General features: G+C 39.3%; 1 protein-coding gene across 1 annotated transcript; it reads left to right on the forward strand.

The window, feature by feature from the left end:
* Positions 1–499: 499 nt before the first annotated feature.
* On the forward strand, positions 500–18,205 carry CFAP53 (cilia and flagella associated protein 53; the record flags this gene model as incomplete). The annotated part of the gene is made up of 8 exons (XM_080714755.1): positions 500–568; positions 3,492–3,721; positions 4,560–4,733; positions 10,636–10,939; positions 11,468–11,686; positions 14,486–14,702; positions 16,143–16,245; positions 17,977–18,205. The coding sequence occupies 8 exons, from the start codon at positions 500–502 to the stop codon at positions 18,203–18,205; spliced, it is 1,545 nt and encodes a 514-aa protein (XP_080570881.1).
* Between the last annotated feature and the right edge of the window lie 8,267 nt (positions 18,206–26,472).

Consider the following 26,472-nt stretch of genomic DNA (forward strand, 5'->3'; position numbering starts at 1 on the left):
GTATCTGTGAAAATACCTTACATATTGTAAAGAACTACGCAAATATAAAATTGTCCTGTGATGATTATTATCGCCATCAAGAATAACATAGGAGCATAAAACAATTTTAGTCATTTCACAAAGTGTCCACTAATCTTTCTCATGCCTTTAGACCAATTATAGTCTTAGTACAAACATATAATGAGATTGTATTTAGATTTTTACTTTCCTGGAGCTAAAGAAGCTTTTTCTGCTATTCTGTTCAGGGTAGAGGCAAGGTGGGTGGGGGTTTAGCCTGGGGCGTGGTTTGGACCAAGGGACTCAGCTGCTACTGCTGCCAGAGGAAGTTGCAGTAGCGTCTGTTGCTTCCATGGCAACGGGACCAACTTCCGCTGACCCGCCCACCTCAACTGCCCTCTGCTGGTGAGGCGCACCATGGCAACCAAACCTCTGAGTCGCCGAAACAGGTCTTGCAGGTCATCTTGGTTTCCCCACCGCTCCCTTCCCGACTGGACAGAAAATGTACAGCCAGCGGTTTGGCACCATAAAGCGGGAAATTAAGGGCCCCACTCCAAAAGTGGTGATGGTGGTAAGAACAGAATGTGTGTGTGATAGGGCCCTATATTTTCCTCTTATCTTCCAGCACTCCAGGGCCAGGGGAACCCAACCTGGCCCTCAGCAGGGCCTTCGTAGGAGTGTGTGTATCTGATATATTTGGGTTGAATTTTGAAAGATAAGGTAACTTACCTGTTTATCCTTCACCATTCATTCCCCACTATCCTCTTCCTCTCTCTCCCAACCTCCAGTTATAATACTTAAGAGTATATATTTGGAGAACCACCACCTGGGATATCGTGGTTTTTTCCTGTCTCCAAGACGCCCTAAGGAAGTCTGTCCCTTTCCAATGGGGAGTGTGTCATGGAGTGCGTCCTCAGCTGGAAGCAGATCTGGGAATTGGGCTGGCTAGGATTTAGCGCTGTGATATTTGCCTTTTCACAAGCTCCCAGGAAAATTGCCTGTGGAGGGGGCATGAGTGGCTATAGAAGCTTCCTTGTATCAACTCAAGGCTGGATAGAGTGTCCCTGAAGACCTGGAAATATATCAGGTGGTTGCCTCCAAGGCTGGGGGGATAGCAGACTTGAGGACATTGATACAGCTACTAGAACGTTTAAAATTGCATTGATCTTTTGCATTATTTTTCTATTGAACAATATAGGGTTTGAGCAGTGTCAGAGACTGTGGCCTCACCTTGGTGGAGAACTCCAGGTCATACCTTGTGCATTCAGAGGCAGGAATCTTCCTAGTCGAGTCTTACACAGGATGCCCTGAGTCTACAGGACTTCCTATCCCCCTAGCAACTGCTCATGATGCCTCTCATCACCCATCACTTCCATTCCTTTCTTCTAACAAAATGTACCACTCATCCTAATTCCTGTCCTGACAGCTGAGGATAATTGTTCTTAGATAACTTTGGTGGATGGTTGCTGCTCTCATCTCGAGTGTCTACCAGGAGCCTGAGTTCCTGCCGTGTATCCTGCCTAAGGTGCAGCCGTGTCCCCACTCTGCTCCACTGTCACAGAATCTGCATTCATGAAATGCCAAAAATATTACAGTAATATAATTAACTGGCTAAAAGGCTCCAAATAATTCTGATGTGGATTAGCTACTCATGATATAACCCCAACATCATCTTCTGTCTCCTCCCTGCCTCAACCCTACTTCATCTTGTTTAGCTACATCTAAGTTTATACACACACACACACACACACACACACACACACACACACACATACACACACACATATATACACATATATATACAATATAGGTCTTGAGCAGTGCCAAAGACTGTGCCTGGATTGGCCTCACCTTGGTAGAGAACTCCAGGTCGTATGTAGGTATGTGTATGTACACACATGCACATGCACACACACACACACACACACATATATGATCTCCCAAGCCCTGAATTGTTTTATCAGTTGTATATATCCCAAGCTCTGCGTTGTTTTATCAAGCTATCTCATATGCTAGTTTTCTTTCCCCTGGAGACTTATTTACAAATAACAAATACTAGTTAGTATTATTCTTGTAATCCTGATACTGATGTTCTAAATGTAAATGATCATATTGACTTTCTGCTTCAATTGTTAGAAATTTAGTTACTGTGAATCAGTACCCCACTCTCACAACCCACCCAAGGATAACAGTAAAATTGTTGCTGAAAATACAAAATTCAGTACTATCAATTTCTTGGTGGCTCCAGGAGGTATACAAATTGCATCAAGTCCATACTTGATTCAATTCATTCATTCACTCATTCATTGGATTGATTGATTTGTATTGAGAACCTGACTGTGGTAGAGGTTATACTCAATGCTAGGATACTGAAATGGAAAAAGTATAGTCTATAAGGTTTCATTTAGTGTATCAATATGTATTCCAAATGTGCATGTATTTCCAACTTTTAAATGGTAATTTGTATAAAAAATAATACATGTACAGAAATTGAAGCTACCCAATATGTCAGGAGCATAGCCCTGGCATTCAAAATTCTGGAAACCATAGAAATAGAAGTAAAGTTCTATCATCAACTATTTTTCTGTTTTTCTTTTCTTTCATCTCCCTCTTTTCTTCCTCCTTTCATTTCTTCCTTTTTAGTAAGAGGGTTTACATTGTCACAAGTTATACATAATATATACATATGTTTATGGAATATAGATAGTATCTCCTTTTGATGATGGTTACTATGGCTACTATTGAGAAACAGTGTGTCATACTGGGTGGCTAGATCAAGGTCAAGAATTAAAAGACCTGTAATTCTTATTTCAGCCAAATCTACTCTGTTTGAAGAGCTTTGAGGACATTACTTAAAGTCTCTTGTTTTCACTAATCTCTAGAATCCTGTTCAAAATTTTAACTTTATAATTCCATTTACTTGTACTCAAACAACACTTTAGAAATACAGACTATCCCAAATAACAGCGATTCAGCTCACAATGTTTTAACTTTACAGTGATGCAAAAGCAATAGGCATTCAATAGAAACTACACTTTGAATTTTGAATTTGGACATTTTCCCAGACTAGTAAAATGCAATATGATACTCTTGAGATAGTCTGCTGGGCACTGAGCCACAGCTCCCAGTCAGCCACCGGGTCATGAAAGTGAATATAAGACATTCTACACTACAGTCTGTTGCTAGGTTGTGATGTTTGGTAGGTTAGGTATATTAAATGCATTTTCAATTAATATTTTCAACTTACTATGGATTTAATCGGCATGTAACCCATCATAAATTAAGAAGCATCTGTATTTGAGACTGATTTGAGGCTATCTCAATTATAAGGTCAAAGAATCAAACAATTTACTCCTTAAACAAGTTACTCCTTAAAAACTGCTTAAGTTTTTATTATTATTTATTTATTTGAGTATTGGTGGAAGTCATGATTAGTTGAAAATATGCTATTGATTTTTGTTTTATCATATGTGATAGTTGGGTTTTGTTTTCAGAGAGCCAAACCTCCCAAAGTCCAAGGAGCTGAGCAACATCTAGAAAGAATCCAACGGCGCCACCAAAAGTATCATGCCACTCTGGCTTCCATCAAGTCAAGTGAGCAGGATCGCCTCAAAGTTGAGTGGGATCAGCACGGTGACCGCAGGTTTCTTAACAGCCTTGTGCAAGCAAGAATCAAGGATGCCATGCAAGGGTTTATCATCAACACTGAAGAAAGACGAAATAAGTAAGACTTATAAACCCAGTGCTACAAACTATGAGACATATCCCAAACTGCAGTTTGACATTGGACAGTCAAAATAACAAGTATAGGGCTAGGGATGTAGCTTAGTGGTAGAGTGCTTGCCCAGTGTGCACAAAGCCTTGGGTTGGATTCCCAGCACCATGTACACAAATCAGAGAATAGGGCTTGGGATGTGTGTAGTTCCATAGTAGAGCATTTTCCTAACAAGTGTGAGGCCCTAACACCTCAAAAAATAATTTAAAAAATGTTAAGCTGGGGGTGGTGGCATATATTTGTAATCATAGTACTTGGGAGGCTGAGACAGGAGAATCACGTGTTCAAGACCAGCCTCAGCAACTTAGTGAAACTCTTTCAAATTGACAAATAAAAAGGGTTGGGGTATAGCTCAGAGTTATAAGCATCTTTTACCTTCATACTTCAGATACTTCAGTCCCCAGTACCAAAAATCCTTTTTAGATATCAAATATAATAATGATCATTGCTGAGTTATTCATATTCAAATCAATAGCTATTGTTTATTAATATTTTATCTGTGATAATCTACATTTTGATTGAAAGCAAAAGAATACATTGTTTTATACTTTGTTTCTTCGTTAAAATATGTTCATTTTACTTCTTTTATTGAAGATATATATATATTTCATCTGTATATGATCAAATAGAATATGACACAGATCAGTGTCTTGTTTTATGGAGAACTGCAGTGATCTTTTTTTTTCTTAAAAAATTTATGATTAAATATTTAATTTTGAAATTAATATATCATAAGTCAGTAAAATGATAAACATGACAGTTTAATTTTTTTATCTTTTTGTTTTAGGCTACGTGAACTTTTAGCATCAGAAGAAAATGAATATTTTACTGAAATGCAACTGAAAAAAGAAACCATTGAAGAGAAAAAAGGTAGAATGAAAGAGAAAATCAGATTTTTAAAGGAGAAGAAGGAAAAAGAGAGACAGGATTTTGTGGCTGAAAAGTTAGACCAGCAGTTCAGGTAATGGGACTGGAAAAACACAGAATCTGAAGTTGGTATGTGAAAAAAAGACTCAGGAATGCAAATTAACATTAAATTGTAGCCTTAGGAAAATATACACAAAAACCATGTCTTCAAGTCTTGGTAATTGACAGGTACTGAGTTTGTCTGTAAACTCTGCTCTAGTATTCTGTTCTTGCCTCTCAATTAGAATGGAAGTACCAAGTGTGATTTTTTTAATTGAATTTAACTGGCAGGAGGTTCTTTCAAAGCCTTGTCCCAGGGAGTCTTTGGTGAAGCTGAGTTCTCACCTTACTGTTGCAATCTCCACCCATTCTGAATGTATGCTAGGCTCCCAGTTCTTCTTTGTCTGTTTTCTTTCCTGGGTTCTTGGATTCTGATCGTGGGGATTTTAGATCCATTTCCTGACCCAGGCCTATAGCGACCTTCAGTTTTCAGCTTCTTGGACTTGACTCTTCTCAGTGGTTGTTTCAATAAGTCCCTTTTCATCTTGCTTTTTCCTCTTAGGATACCACATGTCTATACCCTGATTTCAACCTTCACTGCTGTGCATGTGCACTTGGGAAAGTGGGAAGGGAGGTGTCAATCCTCTGAGATGACCTATCATGCTACATAATCAACAGTTTAGAAGATGCTTTTAACTTCACAAAGAGATTTCTTACACCTAAAGAAATGATATTCTGGAAAGTCTCAGTGCCTTATATTTCTTCCTGAGCAAGAAAATATTGATAATTTATAATTTCAGTATAATTCCTTTCAGTGCTTCTTGTAAACCTCTAAGAGGATAAACATTAAGAATTGCTGTCATATTTCTCATATTGGTTTGCTCATTATGCCACTATTTTTCATTCATGTATTTCAATTTCATGTGTCTCTTAGAATATCCCAAACTTCCACTCAATCTGACTTTTGATTTTATAGTAACCTATTAAGAGTCTTATCTTCAGAAGGGGTTTTTAGAGTTCAGATATTATCTGGAAGTGTTTAAAATATAGCCATTAGCATTTAATATATATTTTTAGGTCCTACTTTGTGCTGGGCTCTCTGATATAAAAATAATTTGTCTTAAGAAAAATTAGTGTCTTTTTTTTTTTTTTTTTGCAGTACTGGGGATGGAACCCAGGAACATTCTACCTCCGAGGGACATCCCCAGCCCTGTTTTTTTATTCTTTATTTTGAAACAGGGTCTCACTGAGTTGCAAAAGGGCTTCACTAAGTAGTTGAGGCTGGCCGCGAACTGCGATCCTGTCTCAGCCTCCCAAATGCTGAGATTACAAGCGTGCACCACCACACCTGGCTTAGTGTCTTTAAAAGTGGTCTTAAAAGGAAAATTTATAGCATGGAGTGCCCATATTAAGAACATACAACAACAACAGAGATTCTAAATAAACAACTAATGATGCCTCTCAAGGCCTTAGAAAAACAGGAATAAATAACTGCAAAGCCAGTAGAAGGCAGGAAATAATAAAATTAGAGCAGAAACTAATGAAATAGAGAACTACAATCAATCAAAGAAAGTTGCTTTTTTGAGAAGATACACAATATTGGCGAACTCTTAGCCAATCTAACCAAAATAAAGAAATGATTCAAATTAGTAAGAGACCAAAAAGGACATAACACCATAAATACTACAGAAATCCAGAGGATCATCAGGAGCTATTTCGAAAATCTATATTCCTACAAATCAGAAAATCTAAAAGAAATTGACAACTTCTTTCATTCATACACCTTACCTGAATTGAACCAAGAGAATGTGTGCCAATTAAAATGACAATCATCAAGAATACAAACAATAAATAAATGCTGATGAGGATATAGAGGAAAAGGAACTCTTATACACTATTGGTGGAATTGTAAAATTGTTCACCCACATGGAAATCAGTATGGAGGTTCCTCAAAAAGCTAGGAATGGAACCACCATATGACCCAGCCTTACCACTCCTTGGTATCTTTCCTAAAGAACTAAAGTCCAAACACTATAGTGATTCATACATATCTGTGTTTATAACAGCACAATTTACAACAGCCAAATTAGGAAACTAAAGTGTCCATCAACAGATGAATAAAGGAAATGTAGTATATAGGCCCAGTGGATTTTTACTCAGCCATAATGAAGAATAAAACTATGTCATTTGCAGGAAAATGGATGGAACTGGAGAATATTATGCTGAGATCAGTCTTGGAAAATTAGGGCTGGTATGTTTTCTCTCATTTATTGAAGCTAGAGAAAAAATAAGAAACATAAGTGACTTTAAATACTGCGAAGATCAGTAGAGTAAGTGAAGGGAGTTAAAGGCGAAAGTTAAAAGGAAGAAGGAGAACTAGGGAAAGAAACAGTTCAAATAATACTAAGGCAATATATGAAGGAATTATTTCCAATCTCACTAACTTCAGTAAAACACACACACTAGCAATAATGTTTATTACAACATTGGTTGTTAGGAAGATTACAAGAGTTCATACATGGGAAAGTGCTTAGCATAGTGCCTGACAAATGATGGACACCACATAACTATTGCTAGTAATATCGGTGCTATTGACTGTCATCAAGCTCCCTGAGACTCATTAAGTCTAAAATAGGAATGATGTCTGCTGCTCCATTTGAACTGTAAGGCACTTATGAGGATTAAATAAGGTGTTATGTATGAAAACTTGTAAACTATAATGCACTCACAAGTATAAAAATTTTCTTTTATCAATGATTTTAAGTATATAATTAAGATAGGTAGATTTCCTATTTACCTGTAGATAAAATAATGCATCCTTAAAGAGACTCCCAAAGTCAAGTAAACAGTAGGCACATTGTTAAGATTACAGGGAGAAAATATTTGACGTTTATTTTTATCTCTTCTATTTTTAACTTTTATTTTTATAAACTTAATAATATATGTAATGTAACAATTGCATATAGTTTATAAATAGTATTTTTTTTACTGAATGACTACATGATTAAAAATTTAAAGACCTAAGACATACATACTTGCTTTGGACACTTTCATACACTGTTGATTCAGTCTTTTTTCCAAAGCATACATCATCCACTGCTTTGACAATGTTTGTACTCTCTGATTATATACTAAGGAGTTACCTTAAGAAAATCATAAGAGATAAGCAGAGAGAGCTACATTTTAAAATGTTGTTTGAAACATTATAGTAAAAGAAGTAACCTGTATGTTCATCAAACAGGGAAACTTTAAACTGTGGTATACTTATAAGCTACAGGCTCTATTACATAGTTTATTAAACTACAATAAAGCTGGTGCTTATTTGTTTGTTTGTTGCAATACTGGGGACTGAATCCCTGGATATGCACATGCTAAGCAAGTGCTCTACCACTGAGTTACACTCCTACCCCTTTTTATTTTATTTTGATATTGGGTCTCGTTAAGTTGCCCAGGCTGGCCTTGAACTTGCAACCTTCCTGCCACATCCTCCTGAGTAGCTGGGATTAAAGAAATGTGCCACCGTTCATCACTTATTAATAAAGTTTTGAGATGGGCATGGTGGTGCACGCTTATAATCCCAGTCCTTGGGAGGCTGAGACAGGAGCATGGCAGGTTTGCAGCCAGCCTCAGCAACTTAGTGAGACCCTGTTTCAAAGTGCAAAGAATAAAGTAGGGCCGAGGGGGTAGCTCAGAGGTAGAATGTCCCTGATTCCGTTCCCAGCACCACAATAAGTAAGTAAATAAATAAACAAATAAAATATAAAAATTAAAGTTTTGAAGAAAGGAACTATTTTTAAAGAATACCCATGAGGATTGCTCCAGATATAATGTTAGATGTAATGTTAGGTGAAAAAAAATTCAAGATACAAACACACACACACACAGAATACTGATTTTAGTTAAAATGCACATATATATACAAGAGTAGAAGGAAATATACTAACTTAGTAATAGTGGTTATCTTGGTGGTGGAATTAAAGGTTATTTTTAGTGTCTTCATACTTTTCATACTTTTCTATAAATTCCAATTTTTCTTCAATGAACACATTTAAGCTTTGTAATTAGAAAAACTACAAATCATATTTCTTATTATTTTAGGCCTTATATTTTCATTAGCTAAATAACTTCTAGAATATGAATCATAGGATTGGTAAGAACCTTAATAAGCTATCTTATCCAATTCTGATAGAATTTCAGAGATGAATTTAAGACAGATTCATTTTTCAGTACTAAAGTATTGACTGGGTTTTTCATTGTTGTTGCATTTTGGATTATTTTGTTTTTGTTTTCTTTTGGTGCCCTACCAATGTCAGCTTCTGTTGTCTTTTCGAGCCTTCCAGAGAATATGGATAACTTCTGGTTGGCATTTATGTTGATAGCGATTATGATTCTATATTATAACAATTACCTATTGGAAACTGAGTAGATAGTATGGAACATAATAAAGAATTGTACTCCTGAGTCACAGCCCTTAAAAGAGATTCCAGTCTAGTTAGGGAAATGAGACTAACAATCCTCATTAAATAGTGAGCATCCTTGAACAATATTTGATTTGTGTGGTATTGCCCACCCTTGTCATGAGTCTAAGACCTCATCCTTCCTTTCAGTCTTTGCAACTCATATAGCTTCAAAGTAGTTTATTGAGCTCCTCTAAACTTCAGTTTCCTGTTGCTACATTTAATATAGAAACCAGGAGGAACTAATATTTACTGATGTTGTCTTTAATCAAAGATTGTCCAATGTAGCTATATGTCAGAGCCTGTATCCTAACTCCAGATATCTGACTTTATTAACCTCGTCTGGGAGGGAGAGAAGGAAGAAGGGAGGGATTGGAATTTTGAAAATATTCCTAACTAGGTTAAAGGACAGAGAGTATTGAGAATCACAGCTCTTAAAAACATTTCTGTCTTAGTTTATTTTGTGTTGCTATGACAAAATACCTGAAGCTAGATTACTTAAGAGGTTTATTTGCTCACAATTCTGTTGGCTGGAAGATTCAAACAGCATGGGGGCAGCATCCTGGGAAGAGTGCACGATACATAGTATAGAAGTAGAAAGGGAACCAACCATGCAGGGAAGGGGCATACGTGCAAGCAAGGAAGCAAGGGAAGGGGACAGCTCACTTTTTTATAATAAGGAGAAAACAGCATTACTCCATTTATGAAGATGGTGCCCCCAGGGACTAATTGTCTCTCCCTAGGCCCTCCTCTTAAAGGTTCCACCACCTCCCACATCACCATACTGGGGACCAAGCTTCCAGTATATAAACCTTTGCAGACATTTGAATTACTATTACTGAAAGAAAGGATGGAGTGTGAACACTTACTGAACAGCATTTCTTCTTGAGTGGTGATCACGTTGGGGTGAGAGGGCAGTGAGGCAGCAACAATGGGCTGTTCTCCCATCCTGGGCAAGACTCCGCAGGTGGGCATGTGTCCTGCCAGGACTGAGGAGCAATGGAGAAACTTCGCCATGATGGGGCTTCCGTTGGGAGTGCAACGCAGTCCCTTCCGGCCAACCTGTAATCTACTTGCAGAGCAGGAAGCTCTTCTCTTTCCTCTGTAGCAGTAACAGTTACTGTTTAGTGAGCCCCTATTATCTACCACTTCTTTATATCCATTATTGTTCATCCTTCCCAGAACCTGAAGCTATTTTACAGATGAGAAAGCGGATCAGATCAGTTGTGTTTTCGATTCAGAGTCACACAGGAAATGGCAGACTGGGCTTCAAAGCCTGGCTTCAGTATCTGGATCTGAGCAGTGGTTCCCTGGACAGGCCTCCCTGCTGCTCCCTCCCATTTCTTCTGCACACAGCCTACACCCAGGTCTCTCACCTTGCTTACTCTTATGTATGACTTTGTAGCTATGTGCCTAAATACAGCAGTGCCTCATGAAAAGCGGGTCTTCCTTTTTATTATCATCATCATCATCATCATCATCCCCCTCCCCCTTTCACAGGGAAAGCTGTGAGGAGCTCCGTACTCAATTGTCTTTCATGCATCAGAAGAAGGTGTGCGAGGAGCGGAAAGCACAGGTAGCATTTAACGAGGAGCTGAAGAGGCAAAAACTAGTGGAAGAGCAGATGTTCTCCAGGCTCTGGGAGGAAGACCGCTTAGCCAAGGAAAAGCGAAATGCCCAAGAGGAGAAGAGACAGCAAGCCCTGGTGGAGAATACACGCCTGGGGCTGGACGCCCAGATCACCAGCATCAAGGCGCAGAGACAGGCTGCTCAGCTGCAGAAGGAAGAGGAGGCGCGCCGTTGGGTGGGCCTTTTCAAACCTTTTCAAATGCGCGTGGTAGGGTGATGGACTCTGGGCATAGTACCCTTCATAGGCCTCTTATTACATACATAGCTTGTGTGAGGGCCTGGGCTGATTCGCAGAGCATGTTTTCATTTGGGGGCTCCCATTGCTGCTTAATGTATCTAATTCTAGATGTGCAGGTGTGCATAGAAGCTTATAGGCTGGAAGGCCAGTACCCCAAATGTTGAGAGTAGTGGTGGTGCTAGACACTGGCTTCAGAGGCATTCTCTTTCATATTTTTCTGCAGTCTCAAACTCTACCACTACTTGTTACTTTATAATCACACAACAAGTTTCACAAAGCTTTATTGCTGACTCAGCCATGAAAAGGCAAGTTTTGTTTCAGTTACCAGCTCTTCTGAATTCTCATGTCAGCCCTGGAAGCACCTGTGTTTTAAGAAACTCCTTCCTCTCTTCTCTTACAGTAAATGCACTAACTTGTTTTTGTCTGTATTGATTGATATATTTCCTTCATTCTTGTTATAATTAGGAAAATGATACCATACAGATTAAATTTGAGAATGAACAAGAGAAGCTAAAGAAACAGAGGACAAAACAGGAAACAAGGGCCATTCTCCAAAAGGCCTTACAAGACAAGATTCAGCATATGCAGCAGGAATACAGAGAAGAACAGGACTTGAACATGAATCTTGTGCAGAGAGCCCATCAAGACTTACAGGATGAGGCAGATAAAAAGAAGCAAAAAAGAGTAAGATTTATTTAGTGCCTACTAAGTGCTGGCCAGGATTTTCTGTTGGGTTCTCAGTCTTGTGGAAATGGTGCTAGTCAGTGTGGTCCATAAACCAGCAGCATCAGCACATCTGGAGGATGTTAGAAAACCTCACACATCCAGAATAAGAATCCCCAAATCAAAATCTTGGCGGAGATAAGAAATCTCTTTTAACAGGCTCCTCCAGGAGATTCTGATGTTCATTGAAGTTTAAAATCTAACTGAGAAAAGACATCACTGAGAAAGTGGTTTTTGAGTTGAAATGTTTTTTGTTTTTGTTTTTGTTTTTGTTTTTGGTACTGGGGTTCCTGGAAGCCCTTCTACCTCCGGGCTACACTCCCAGACCTATTTTTTATATTTTTTATTTGGAAACAGGGTCTTTTAAGCCAGCACAGCTGGCTTCGAACCTGCGCGATCCTCCTGTCTCCGCCTCCCAAGTGCGGGGATTCCAAGTGTGCACCACCATACCCCGCCTGAGTTGAAACTTTTAAAAGGATATGTGAAGTTTACTGTCAGGCAAAGAGATTAGGAAAAGGTATTCATATTTATTTAGCTACCTGTACATTTGGAATTCTTATAGAACTTTTAAGGGTTTTGTGTTTTTTCTACCACTGCTTTTTTTGGGGGGTGGGGAGTTGTTTTGTATGATTCTGGGGATTGGACCTAGGGCCTTATGTATGCTAAAACACACCTTGCCACTGAGCTCCACCCTTGGCCTCTGTGATTGTTTCTTTGCAGTGTTGGGGATCAAACCCAGGACTTCCTGCATGTTAGGAAAGTGCTCTACCACTGAGCTACAACCCCAGCCCATTAAAATGTTTTATTTTGAGACAGGGTCTCACTAAGTTGTCCAGGCTGGCTTCCAACGTGTGCTCCTCCTGCCTCAGTTTCCTTGAGTAGCTGGGATTGCAACACACATGCCACCATGACCAGCTTAGCCAATTTTTAATTTAAGTTTTTACTTTGGGATCATTGTAGCTTCACATGCAGTTTTAAGGAATAAAAAGCCTAGCCACAAAAAACCTCAAGACTAATGGCTAGAAATTATTATCCTGCCCCCCAAAAAAGAAACAATGTATTTTTTAAAAGATAAATCTAAAGAGTGAACTCCAGGTGTCTTTAGCAGGAGACATAATTCACATCCAAATGTTGCCCTCGATATACTGTTCCTCAGCCCCACCGGCTCTAGTGCATCATTCCTGTTGTCAGGGAGCAGAAATATACAGTAAGGACATTCCTCTTGTTTCCCCATGGTAGGAGGAGTGGAGGAAAGGGGAAGAAAGGGGGGGAGAAAATGCATCATTTTTAGAACACTGCTAAACATGTTCCGAAGTGGCTCTGCCATTTTATGTTCCTACCAGTGGTATGTGAGGTTCTGATTTCTCCAGATGCTCAACAACATTTTTTTAGAATTTACCATTCTCTTGTATATGAAGCAGTATCTCATGATGGTTTTGATTTACATTTTTCTAATTACTAATGACACAGCCTCTTTTCCTGTACTTATTAGCTATTTATATATCTTCCTTGGAAAAAAATCTATCTGAAGTTTATTAAGTCCTTTGTCAACTTTTTTTGGGGGTTATCTTTTTTGTGTGTGTGGTACTGGGGGTAGAATCCAGGGAATTTTCTATCTCTGGGCTATACTCCCTCACCTTTTTTTTTTTTAATATTTATTTGGAAACAGAGTCTCACTAAGTTGCTGAGAGCCTCAATCAGTAGCTGAGGATGGCTTCGAACCTGTGCAATCCTCCTGTCTCAGCCTCCCAAGCGCTGGGATTACAAGTGTGTGCCACCATGTCTGGGTTGGGGTTACCTTTTTTTTTTTTTTTTTGAATGTGTGGCATTGGGGATTGAAAATTGCCATTTAAAATTATGTGATTACAGCCCGTGTGGTGGCACACTCTTGTAATCCCCGTGCTTGGGAGGCTGAGACAGGAGAATCATGCAGGTTTGAAGCCAGCCTCGAATGGTTAAGGGACCCTGTTTCCAAATAAAATATAAAATAGGTCTGGGAGTATAGCCCAGAGGTAGAAGGCCCTTGGGTTTCATCCCCAGTACCACCAAAATAATAAATAAATAAATAAATAATAAATAAATTTTTTAAAGTATGTGATTACTAGGCAGCAAGGCAGTATTATAATATTAGCAGTGATTTATCTCATTTACTGGATAAAGATTTTATTAACCTAAATGAAAATAAAGCTTTTAATTGAAAATGTTTTGGCAACTGCTTTGAGAAGCACTTTGAGAAAATATATAACATATTTAAAGGTATATTACCAAAAATGTCAGACAAATACAAAGAGCAGTGCAATGTGTCTCTCAGCTAGCTTCAGTCATCATCAACTAATGGCCGTTCCTCCTCATCTGTTCTCATCACCACTCCTAGCATGGTGAAGACATAAGACTGCGTCTGTCAGTGTTTCAGTGTCTAGCCTAAAAGACTGGGATTGTAGCTTTAAACAATTGCTTTTATTTTATTTATTTATATTTTATTTTATTTTATTTTTGGTGGTACTGGGATTCCTGGAAGCCCTTCTACCTCCAGGCTACACTCCCAGACCTATTTTTTACTTTTTTTTTTTTTAAACAGGGTCTCCTAAGCCAGTTCCCCGTGGCTGGCTTACCCTGCGTGATCCTCCTGTCTGCCTCCCAAGTGCGGGGATTACAAGCATGCGCCACCACGCCCGGCAACAATTGCTTTTAAACTTAGCCTTAATATCGTTATCACACCTAAAATGTCTGCCAATATGCATTAATTTTTATGTTATATAGGAAGAGATGGCAAGAGAACAGAAGATATATCGTGAATATTTGGCACAGAGACGTGAGGAAGAAAAAGCTCAGGAGAAAGAACTGGACCGAATATTAGAAGAAGAGAAGGAAAAGAAGATGGCTGAGCAAGACAAGGAGCTGAGACTTGAGAAGGAGGCGAGGAAACAACTTCTGAATGAAGTCATGTGTACCAGAAAACTGCAGGTTCAAGAAAAGAGTAAGGAACAAACTGCAGTCATTTTATAGTTTGTTCTTCCTTCAATTTAAGTAAGAAGCAAACTTTTAAGTGGGTTTATGTGAAACATCATGAGTGAAACAAAGATATTAGACACGTTTACAGATCTTATCTAATTGGATATTTTAAAGGAGACGTACACAAGTGAAAATTTTCATTTCCCAGCAGATTCCAAGCAGTCCTAGAGGAGAAGTGCTCCAGGTTAAAGGAACAGTATTATTTAAATATTGTGTGCCTTTGTGATTATAAAGGACAGGAAATGAGGGGCAAAAGTACATCCCTCTCCCTCCTCCTTGTGTTCTTTGCAAGACAAAGCTCATCTTGCTTCTATTGATGAATTCTTCACTTTAGGAATTCTGACAGTAGTCAAAACTTGTTAACCCAATGTTAGATGGCCTTTTCAGAAAATAAGGGCTGAGATGTAACGCAGTGACAGAGAACTTGCCTAGTATGCATGAGGCCCTAGGTTTGATACCCAGCACCACAAAAACAACTTTCTAAATAAAAATGAAAGAAATGAGAAGAAAGCTTATAAACCAAAGAGATTTTGATATTTATTAGTGATAAGTATTGAAATTATTATTGAGAAAATATGGAAAGCTTAAATATTTGGGATGATTTACAAACAAGGAAACAAAATCAACCATAATTCCACCACACAAAGATTCATAATTTATTCATAACCTTAAGTATTTCCTCCTACTATTTTTACTACATATATATATATATATATATATTTCCTTACAAATTAGGATCGGGTGACTGGTTACATTTATTTATTTGTGAACTCTTTGTTTTCTTTATATTATTTTTATTTGGATACTCATTTTTATTTATAAGAGCTTTATATGCTTTTTAAATATTTACTTTATAGTAAACTCTTATTAATATAAATACCATAGAACTGCTTGTCCTCAAAAAGAGAAAAGTGAGGCATGTGTTACACTGGGTAATCTGGTGTGAAAAGGCTACTTGCAGATTTTTAGTGAAAAAATAAGTGAGGAAATCTGTGCAGCTCACGGCACATATGAGCCTACACCTATTCTTTAATCCCTGAAGAGCACTCCTCCCTTCTTTATTCAGGATCAAGCTCAGTGAATCTAAGTTTTACGTGTGTGTGTATTTTTTATTAGGAATTGCACCCAGGAGTATTTTACTTCTGAGGTACACCTACAGCCCTATTGTATTTTTTATTTTGAAACAAGGTCTAGCTGAGTTGCAGAAGGCCTCACTAAGTTGCTAAGGCTGGCCTCAAACCTGCAATCCTATTTCAGCCTCCCAAGTACTGGGATTACAGGTGTATACCACCACACCTTTAAGTTCTTCCTTTCTAAAGACAGTCTAGCTTTGGTGCTCAGAAAGATGTCAGCAGGTTTTGTGTGAAAAAAGTCATTGGCAAATAATTTCTCCTGCCTTTTTTAGTCCAACGAAGAGCCAAAGAAAAAGAAGAATGTGCTTTGGAGCAGGAACGCATAAGTACAAGTCTTAAAGAACTTAACTGTGAAGAAAGGGAGAATTTTGCAAGGTATGTTTTTGTTTGTTTTTGTTTTGAGGTTATTTATTTATTTTGGTGCTGGGGATTGAACACAGGGGCATTCTACCTCTGAGCTATACCCCAGCCCTATTTGTTATTCTTTGTTTTGAAAAGGGCCTCACTTAGTTGCTGAGGGCCTCTGTAATTAGCTGAGGCTGGCTGCAAACCTGCAATCTTCCTGTCTCAGCCTCCCAAGTAGTGGGATTACAAGCATCTGGCTGCAAGGTACGATTTTGTTTTCTTTATTATCATTTATGCCTTTAAAGCCAAACTTTTCTATTTCCTTTGGTACTGGGTTGAACCCAGGGGTACTCTCTCTGCCTCAGAACTAAACTCTAGCCTTTTTTTTAATGTGTGTATGTGTGTGTGTGTGTGTGGGGGGGGGTACTGGGAATTTAACTCAGGGGCATTCTATCTCTGAGCAACACCCCAGGCCTCTTTTATATATTTATTTTGTTGTTGTTTTGAAGCAGACTCTAACTAAATTGAAGAAGAGATTAAGTTGCTGAGGCTGACTAAAACCTATGATCCTCCTGTCTCAGGCCCCCAAGTACTAGGATTACAGACCTGCTCCACCACGCCCAGCTGTCCTTTTTATTTTTTATTTTTTTGTTTTGAAATAGGGTTTTGCTAGGTTGTTGAGAGTCTCATTAAAGTTGCTAGACTGAGCTTGAATCTGTGATGCTCCTATTTCAGCCTCCCAAATACTGGAATTACAGGTGTGTGTCACGATGCCTGGCTCAAAGCATAGAAGAACAATTTGCCATAATTCATGCATTATTGACATTATTTTGTATGCGCATTGTGCTTGTCCTTCTAGACGCTCAAAGCTTTTTACAAAACTTCATGTAAAAATAGTAGCCAACTGTATTGGTGAAATTCCATTGCTATTCTATATACAATATAATTTTATACCATATTGGGATTCAAAGTGCTGCAATCATATATGCACACAGCATCTCTTTGTAGGTTTCTCTCCAGGCCTGTCTGTCTCTTCTTTGTCCATGTGTGCTAATGAGACCTTCGTATATGAACATAGTATGATTTGATCTGTTTTCTTTCATAAGTCTCCCTTTTCTTCTCCTCTCCTTCCTCCCCTGATCCTCTTCCACTATGCTACTGGTATCTTTTATCATTTTCATGCAGTCCTTTTTCTTACCCATTTTCTTCTCTAGCTTTCACATATTGAGAGAAAACCTATAACTTTTGACTTTCTGAGACTGACTGACCTCACTTAGCATAATGAGGCTATTCCCTTGGTCCTCACGAGGGTCTGAGCGCTGCAGGCCTCCCCTGAGTGGATCTGGAACAGAACAGAAAACAAGCTCCTAGGAGGACAGGGGACTGCTAAGTGGCATGCCACTTTCTCTCTAGTTTTACCAATATATAAGTCACTTCTTCCTTAGAGAAGAGTGACAGATGGGATGGAGACCAAGGATTTGTAAATATTTTGAGAAGAGAAGAAGTATTCCTTCTCTAAAATCAATATTCTAAGATTCTATTAAGAATTATTGTACAAGAGTTCTTCATCCTGTTTTATTTCTTTTTTTGTGTGTTTGTTTTTGTTTTAACCAAACATTTTATTATGACAATTTTCAGATTACTCTGATTTTAAGGGGACTCTTAACTGCGCTTTCACAAATCATATTTTAATTGTAATGCTCTAAATAAATCACATGCTTACTTTTGTAATTTTGTACTTTGACATTTCTAATACTTTAGACGCTATGGCTTAGCCCAGGAGTACAGGAAGCAGCTTCAGTTGCAAATAGCCCACCAGCAGCAGGCCAGAGAAGCCGAGAAGGAAGAGACCCGCCGAGAGTATGAAGCAGGGGTAGCAGCCAACAAGACATGCCTGGACAAGATCCAGGAGGTCCTGTCCACCCATCAAGTGCTGCCCCGGAACATCCATCCCATGCGCAGGGCATGCCCCAGTAAGCTTCCCCCATAGTTTTGTAAACATCAAGGTATCTTTAATATTTGTAACTTCAAAATGCTTGTATATTTCTCTTAACTCGGGGATAAACTTCATTTTTGAGTTTGGATAATTTATTATACATAATTTTCTTCCTTCAAATAAATTTCTTTTTTTTTTATTTCCATAGATTATAAACCTGAATAGTCTTCTTCACATCAGCTTTTTTCTTGACTGGCCCCCTTCACCTCCCTTTCTTGTTCGCTCATTAATATCTATGTTTTTTAATACCTACCTACCTACCCATGTTCCAATTTCCTATTCCCTCACTTCTCTCTTTTATTTTAAAAATTATTTACCATTTTTTGTGTCAATAGGGTTTGAACCCAGGGACATTCCACCTCTGAACTACACCCCCAGCCCTATTTTATCTTGTTTTTAAGTTTTGAAACAGGGTCTCATTAAGTTTCCCTCCACTGTCCTTGAACCTGTGATCCTCCCGACTCAGCCTCCCAAGTACTGGGATCATGGGTGTGCACCACCATGCCCGACCTTCTTGCCCTTCTCTTCTCTCTTATATATGTAATTCAGTGTCAACAGGGCATTTTTGCAGTCAGGACCAGAACTAACAACAGCTTTCAGTACCCTACATATTCAGTCACTGAATGAATGTTTTCTGTCTCTCATATGCCAGGTACTATTCAGAATCCTGAGGGTTCAGCAAGAACAAAACAAGCCCCTTGTTCTTGTGGAGCTTCCATCCTAGTATAACAGGGACATAGGCTGCTTTTGTTGAAAAGCACTGACTCTGCACTTAGGCCTGCAGATGCCTAATGGGTAGATAAACGCAGCACAAAATCTTGGCAGCTCTACCTTCATTTTGTATCTGTCTCCTTTTTTACCTTAAACTTTGGGCCATATCTCTGCTCATCTTTGCACATAGACATCTTAACCATTTAAGGAGTATTCATCTAAAGCTGGTAATTCATTCCCTTCGATGCTGAAGACATCAGGAGAAGAGTAACTAAGGTATTTTCAAGATTCTCAGGGACATTACACTTCCAGCTATTCTAATGATCCCTTTCAGACCCCTGGAGTGGGGTCTCGAAGTCTTCATTTATTTCCCAGCATCTTCCAGGAACAACAGAGCCTTGCAGACCCCATAATGAGACCTCCCCATCCCCAGGCAGGAGCAATCGTCTCATAGGAACTGAACTGCTCCCTTCAAGGATCACAAGTCTGACATAAACATTCTGAGATGCAAATGGAGATGCCTCCTCCAGCAATAAGAGCTTCTCTGGAGCCAGCTTGCAGAACCAGAACTGGGAGAATGATCAACCAAACCACAGTTTGTAGACTGCTTAATTATGCATGCCTCCTACATCTTGACCCAGTTCTCCCCTGTGTGAACCTGAAGCTCATGTCAGACCCCTGAAGACAGGGCTGAGGTGCTTCAGCTCCCTGGCCTTCCCACTATGGTCATGTTGATTAAAGTTCCTTTTCACCATTACTTTTCCCATTTGATTTTGGGTGATGGCTGGACCCAGTTTGTAGGGATTCCCCCATCCCCGACCTGGACCTCTGGCTTAGGAATCTGGCAACACTAGTGAAAGAAAACAGGCAATAAGTGTTAAGTGCTATAAAGAAGGAAAAGCCAGGCATGCTGTTTTATGTGATGGCCAGAAAGGGCTTTTAGAGCAACTTACTTTTGAAAGGAGATCTGAATGAACCAGCCATGGAAAGCATCCCAGTGCAAGGGCCCCAGGGCTGAGGCTGCTTACTGTATTTGAGGGATAATATTTGTGTTGGAGTAGAGTGAGTGAGGAGAGAATGACAGAAAATTAATCAGAAAGGTGGTAGGGGCCAGATGATGCCAGACCTTGTTGTCATGGTGAAGACTGGCTCTTTCTTTACTATAGAAAACTGTTAAAGGGCTTTCAGCAGGGGAGTAATATGATATGATAGAGGCCACTGTATTGAAAAGAGACATCAGGGAGAAAGAACAGTGATGTTCATAGAAGGGATAGTGATGACTGGAGGGGAGGTGAGAAGTGATTCTCTCCTGTATTCATGACCCAACATACTGACTCATGCCTGCCAGTGTGGCCAAGAAAATACCACGGAAGTGGAGGATGTGATTTCCTAGTCTAGGTCATAAGAAACACAATAGCTTCTGAGTCTCTTGGATTACTTCCTGTGAGGGAAGCCAAACAGCCACTTATGTTGGTAAGGGTAGGGTGCTGAAGAATTTCTCTGGAGACATGCATTGGGAGGTACTGGAGCCACTCCTCAAACACTTCCAGCCAATCTTGGAAGAAGACCCTTTGGTCCGAGCACCAGCTAGCATCCACAAGACTGCATCCCTGGCTGACAGGGGTAGCAACGCTTATATTTGACAAGGCAAACTTTAAAACTTATCAGAAGAGACAAACAGGTCATCTCTTACAGGAACAATGCAACAAGAAGATATGATAATAAACATTTATGCCCCAAATATGAGAACACCCAAGTTTATAAAACAAACTTTACAGAACATTAAGACTCAGATAGAACCTAATACACTGGAAAACTTCAATATACCTCTCATACCACTAGATCTATTTTCCAGATAAAATATCAGTAAAGACTCTTCAGTCCTAAAGAACATTATAACCCAAATTGAAAATATCAAATATGACCTACTTCTGGTATAAAGAAATAACCAATAAACTGTCCATGTGGAAAAGTGTTTACATATTTTTCAAGCTATGAATGGATAATTTTAAGCTATGCATAATTCTGGTCAGTATTTTGTCTGGGATTCTGCCCCTACTCTGCAAAACATTTTTCACTTACCAAAGTGTGTTTTCTATATATCAGTTTCTCTGAAAAGTAAATTTGGAAAGATTGAAGACAGAACCCTTTCCTGAAAAATCATTAAGCAACTGGCATATTGAGAGACTCTGGAAAGGACTAAAGGAATTCTGTCCTAGACTTAAAATTAAAAAGTAGCATTTTCATTAATGAACCTCAGCCTTATTCCTCCCATACCCTTCCTCCCTGGCTCCATTGAGGCACTAATAAAAATTAACAATCATCTTCAAAGCTATGGTTAAAAAAGGAAGATGGTAAAGCCTCATGATCCTGAAATGTTCTTTTTTGTTTCCAAGACTTTAGCCAAGTCAAGGAAACAACAAGAGTTAGCCTAGACCAGAATGTCCAGATACATAGTATCTTGAAGGGTCTGACCTTCTCTCACACACACTGGAAACTAGAACAAATTGGTTATCTGCAGAAAGCTGCTCTCTTGCACATATTTCAAGTCCCTTGGAATGCTGGTCATACAACAGGACAAAGCAAGCAAACCACGTCACCGTTTCTTAGCCTAACCTATAAAATCCCTCTCCTATGGTGACTGGCACAGGGCAAAGCTCTGTAGAGAGGATAAGTGCTACCACTGCAGCCAGCCACCACTGGGCTTCCTGGCAGATCACTGTGAGGGATGGAGGTTCTACTTGTTCAGTCCACTGCCAATGGGCCACCCCCATAAACAGCTTTCAATAAACTTCATGTCTTGCATGCAATCTTCAGGTATTTTCTCTGGTCTACCTGCAACCTCTCATACTGCCCTAGAACAACTGGGCTATGGACCTGAAAGAATGGAACCCAACTACTTTTGTTTACTTTTGCCCCAAATTACTTATCACATCTATTAAAATGCTTACCATTGGGAAGTACTCATCTTTCTGCTGTATGTTCATATAATTCAACACAACATTCTCATGAAGTATTCAGAGTAGCTTTCTGCAGAATATTCATTTCTAAACAAAGCAATATTTTATTTCTAGTAGCTCTGGCCAGTGTTTTGTATAACAATTTAGACAAATTTATTCTTTTAGACTAAAATGTAAGCTAAATTGAGGTGGTTGTATATCATAAAATTCACCTATTGTGAGTGCTTTTTGATAAATCTAGAGAGCTTGGCAACCATCACCACATCCAATATTAGAACACTTTCATCCAGATATAGTAGAAATAGGTGATTTGTAAATTTTAAGTTATGTACTGTTCTGAGTAGCATGCTAAAGTGTCATGCCATCCTGCTGCTTCCTGCCTGAGACGTGAATCATCTCTTTGTCTGGTGTATCCTTGCTGTATATGCTAGCCACCCAGTGGCTACCCACACTTGGTAGCTGTCTTGGTTTCATATTGATTATCACAATATCACAGTGCCCGTGTTCAAGTAGTCTTTATCTTATGTAGTGATGGCTCCAAAATGCAGAAGTAGCGATGCTGGCAATTTGAATATGCCAAAGAGAGTTGTAAGATGAATCATTCCTGAAGAAGCTATATTAAAATGATATCATACCAGGAAGCACCACATAGAAAGCTTCTCAAAAGGAGATAGAGGCACTGAGAGACCTGTCAGGTAAAGGCTACTTTGGGCCTTTAGAAGGTAAGCCATTACTTCTAGCTTTTTTCATCTGACCTATATGACTCATGACTAGTAGGTAAACTTTTTGATGTGTGTGAGATTTGGTTAAACATCTATAGCTTGACAAAGAACAAACCCTTGACCATTCTTCTTGCTAAGAATGTAATAACATGCCACTTCAGTCCATCCTATGTAATTAATGTCCTCAACAATGTAGCCACCGAATGTATTGGTTTATGGTTACCTTTGTTCTCTGCCAATCTTCAGAGCGCTTTTTTTTTTTTTGGCTGTACTGGGGATGGAACCCAGGGGCATTGTACCTCCAAGCTAAAATCCCAGCCCTGTTTTTAATTCTTTATTTTGAAACAGGATCACACTGAGTTGCGAAGGGCCTCTCTAAGTAGCTGGGGCTGTCTGTGAACTGTGATCCTCCCAAATGCTGGGATTACAAGCCTGTGCCACCATGCCTGGCCTTGGAGCACTTTTTAAAGGCAACTTGAATCTGTGTTTCTGGTCTTTGGTCATTTACATTTGGCTCAGAATAAACTGATTTCTCATTTCCTTTAAAACAGAGTCATTATTTTACATTTACAAAGTGCTTCTTTTAAGTAAAAAGGTAAAAGCATAATAAGATATTTTGAGAGAAAGACCATATTTACATGAATAAAAGCTATTACAGAATATTTTTATAACTGCTCTATTATTAATCATGGTTAACTCATTGTACTTTATCATAAGTCTGATATACTTTTAGAGAAAATCATAGTATATAAAGTGTTCCATCCTACCTTGATTTCAGGCACACACTGGGTATCATAGAATGTATCCCCCATGGATAAAAGGGGAAGTACTGTATCGGGGGAAACAAGTACTAGCTACCATGCTACTACTTTTTATATGTGTTTATTTGTTTGATCCTCATGACATCTTTTGAGAGGAGTACCATTATTAGCAAACCCATTTTACAGCTAGGGAAACGGAGGCATGGTGAAACAAAAGGAAAATCTGAATAAGCCTTCTAGACTTAACTCACTTTGTTTGCTTTTAGTTGGCTTTTAAACCCAAATTTTATATGTCATATAGCTAAGCAATATATGATTGGACTCCTATTACCTTTGTTATAGATAACACCTATGACATAGGGTCATGATAGTAGTAGTTGTCTAATTGTTTTTCAGGAACTTAAGGACACTTTTTTCAAGCTCTAACTTGTTGACCCTTGACCCTTTACTGTGGGCCTGCACAGTGTCCAGTAGAAGCTCTTTTGACATCAGAGGGTCCAAAACACACCCCTAGAGCATGTTAACTGCACCATCTTCTAAATATGCTGTGAAAAGCCATGAAACTAAAATACGTATGCGCAGATCCCTGAGTACTTCAATTTTCCACAGCTCAAATCACCTTTGCCTATGTCTTAGACTAATCAATTTTGTTATCCCACAAATACCCCTAAGTCCCCTCCTTGGGGAGGTAGATTTGAAAGTTGCTCTCCAGTCTCCTGATATGGCTGCCTCATTAGTAAGCTCTTTCTCTTTTGCAGAACTTGTCAGGAGTGTGCTGGTTAGCAGAAAGATGCAGGAAATAGAGGTTGAAACTATCAGTCCCACCCACAAACCTCCTTGAAGGGGAGAATGGAAGGGCGAGGACTGGAGATTGGGTCTATAAACACTCTTGAGCCAGGTACACCAGCACACACCAGTAATCCCAGTGACTTGGGAGGCTGAGTCAAGCTTGAGGCCAGCCTGGGCAACTCAGTGAGACCCTGTCTCAAAATAGACAATAAAAAGAAATGGGGATCTAACTCGGGGATAGTGTGCTGCCTGCCATGCACAGGCCCTGGGTTTTATCCTCAGTAAATGGAAAAAAAAAAAAAAAAAACTCTTGAAAAAGAATGTTATTTATTTATTTATTTATTTATTTATTTATTTATGATGATGAAGATTAAACCAGAGGCCTTCTATCTCTAAGTTACACCCCCAGGACTATTTTTCAAATTTTTATTTAGAAACATGGTCTTACTAGGTTGATGAGAGTCCCACAACTTGCTGAGACTGTCCTGAACCCGCGATCCTCCTGTCTCAGTCTCCCACGCACTGGGATTACATGTGTATACCACCACATCGGGGTAATAATGCTCTTTTAGAGAACTTCCAGGTTGGCACCTGGAGGAAGCGTGCCCTGAAAGACATGGGTGCTAGCCAGGTTTAGTAGCACATGCCTGTAATCCCAGTCCTTGGGAGGCTGAGACAGGAGGATCGTAGGGTCAAGACCAGCCTCTGCAACTTAGAGACGGACTCTCAACAATCTAATGAGACCCTGTTTCAAAATGAGAAGGACTGGGGGTGTGTAGCTCAGATAAATAATACCCCCAGAAACAAACAGACATAAATGTTCTGTGTCCCTCTCCCACCGTGCCTTTCCCCATCCCTCGCTTCATTGTCTATCCCTGAGTGGTACCATTCATACTAACCCAAACAACATAAATCAAATATGTTTATGAGTTCTCTGAGAAGTTCTAGAAAACTATTGAGCCCAAAGAGAAGGCCATGGGAGACCCTGACTGAGAGCTGGTGAGTCAGAAGTTTTGGTGGCCCAGGACTTAACACTGGCCTTTGAATGGAGGGAGTCCTATAGTATTGAGCCTTAGCCTGTGGGACTTGTGCTAGCTTATTCAGTGCCAAAATTGTAATGAACACTTGAACACCCAATTGGTGTCCAGAGAAACATAGAATTGGCTGTTGACTTTGGAAAACACTCCTTTTCATAATTGATGGCACTGGTGTTTGAACCCAGTCTGATCAGAAAGTCTGTGCTTCTAGCCACTCTGCCTCACCACATTTCCACAGCAGACAGTGTGGTTAACATCAGTGTCCCATGCATCTGTAGAGCTTAGAACCCCTCCACAAAGATTTTATTCACTGTCCATTATTCTGCAAATGAAATAACAGAAGCCAAAGAAGTATCCACATTTTTTGGGGGGAGGGTAAAGTCATAAAGAATGCAATAGTGGAAATAATGCTATGAATGTGTACAAGATTGCCAATTCCAATTTCAAAGACTCGTGGGGTGAGAGGGATGGCAGGCATCAAGAGTTGTATGCATGTATTTTTCTGACACTTTATATCCCAATATGATGTAAAATTATGATGCACCAAACCCCCCCCCCCAAAAAAAAACAAATCAACCAACCAAAAAAAAGAAGATCTTTTTATGACCTGAAGTTCTCTGAAGAACCTGCATCTACATTAAAGGTCCTACAGACCGACCGTGGCTGACTAGCACCATGATCATGGAGAGATGAAAGGTAGGTGGAGACAAGAATGCTCTTGCGCTTAGTCCCTTGAACTGCCATTTCCTTTCAACCTCTGTATCTCTCTGGACTAACATTCTTCTGACTACTGGGTAAACCTCTTGGAGTGTACCACTAAGCTGAGATCTCTAGCCTTCATCAAACCTGAAGCCAGGTTACTATAAAATAACACCTGAAGCCAGGCGTGGTGGCGCATGCTTGTAATCCCCGCGCTTGGGAGGCAGAGACAGGAGGATCGCGCAGGTTCGAAGCCAGCCGCGCACGCTGGTTTAGGAGACCCTGTTTCCAAATAAAAATAAAAATAGGTCTGGGAGTGTAGCCCGGAGGTAAAAGGGCTTCCAGGAACCCCAGTACCACCAAAAAAAATAAAAATAAAAATAAAAAATAACACCTGAAATCTATAAAAGAGACTTCACCCTGCAATAATCTGCCTACCTGATGCTCCTGCCAATATATTTGACAAATATATGAATAGATTTATGACTTTTTTCTGTGACCATAAAATTTTATGTAACCTTTTCCACAATGGAACATGTCATGCAAGGCAACTTGAATCCATATTTCCAGGCCACAACCATT

Source organism: Muscardinus avellanarius (genome assembly GCF_963383645.1).
Source record: "Muscardinus avellanarius genome assembly, chromosome: 17".
Taxonomy (NCBI): domain Eukaryota; kingdom Metazoa; phylum Chordata; class Mammalia; order Rodentia; family Gliridae; genus Muscardinus; species Muscardinus avellanarius.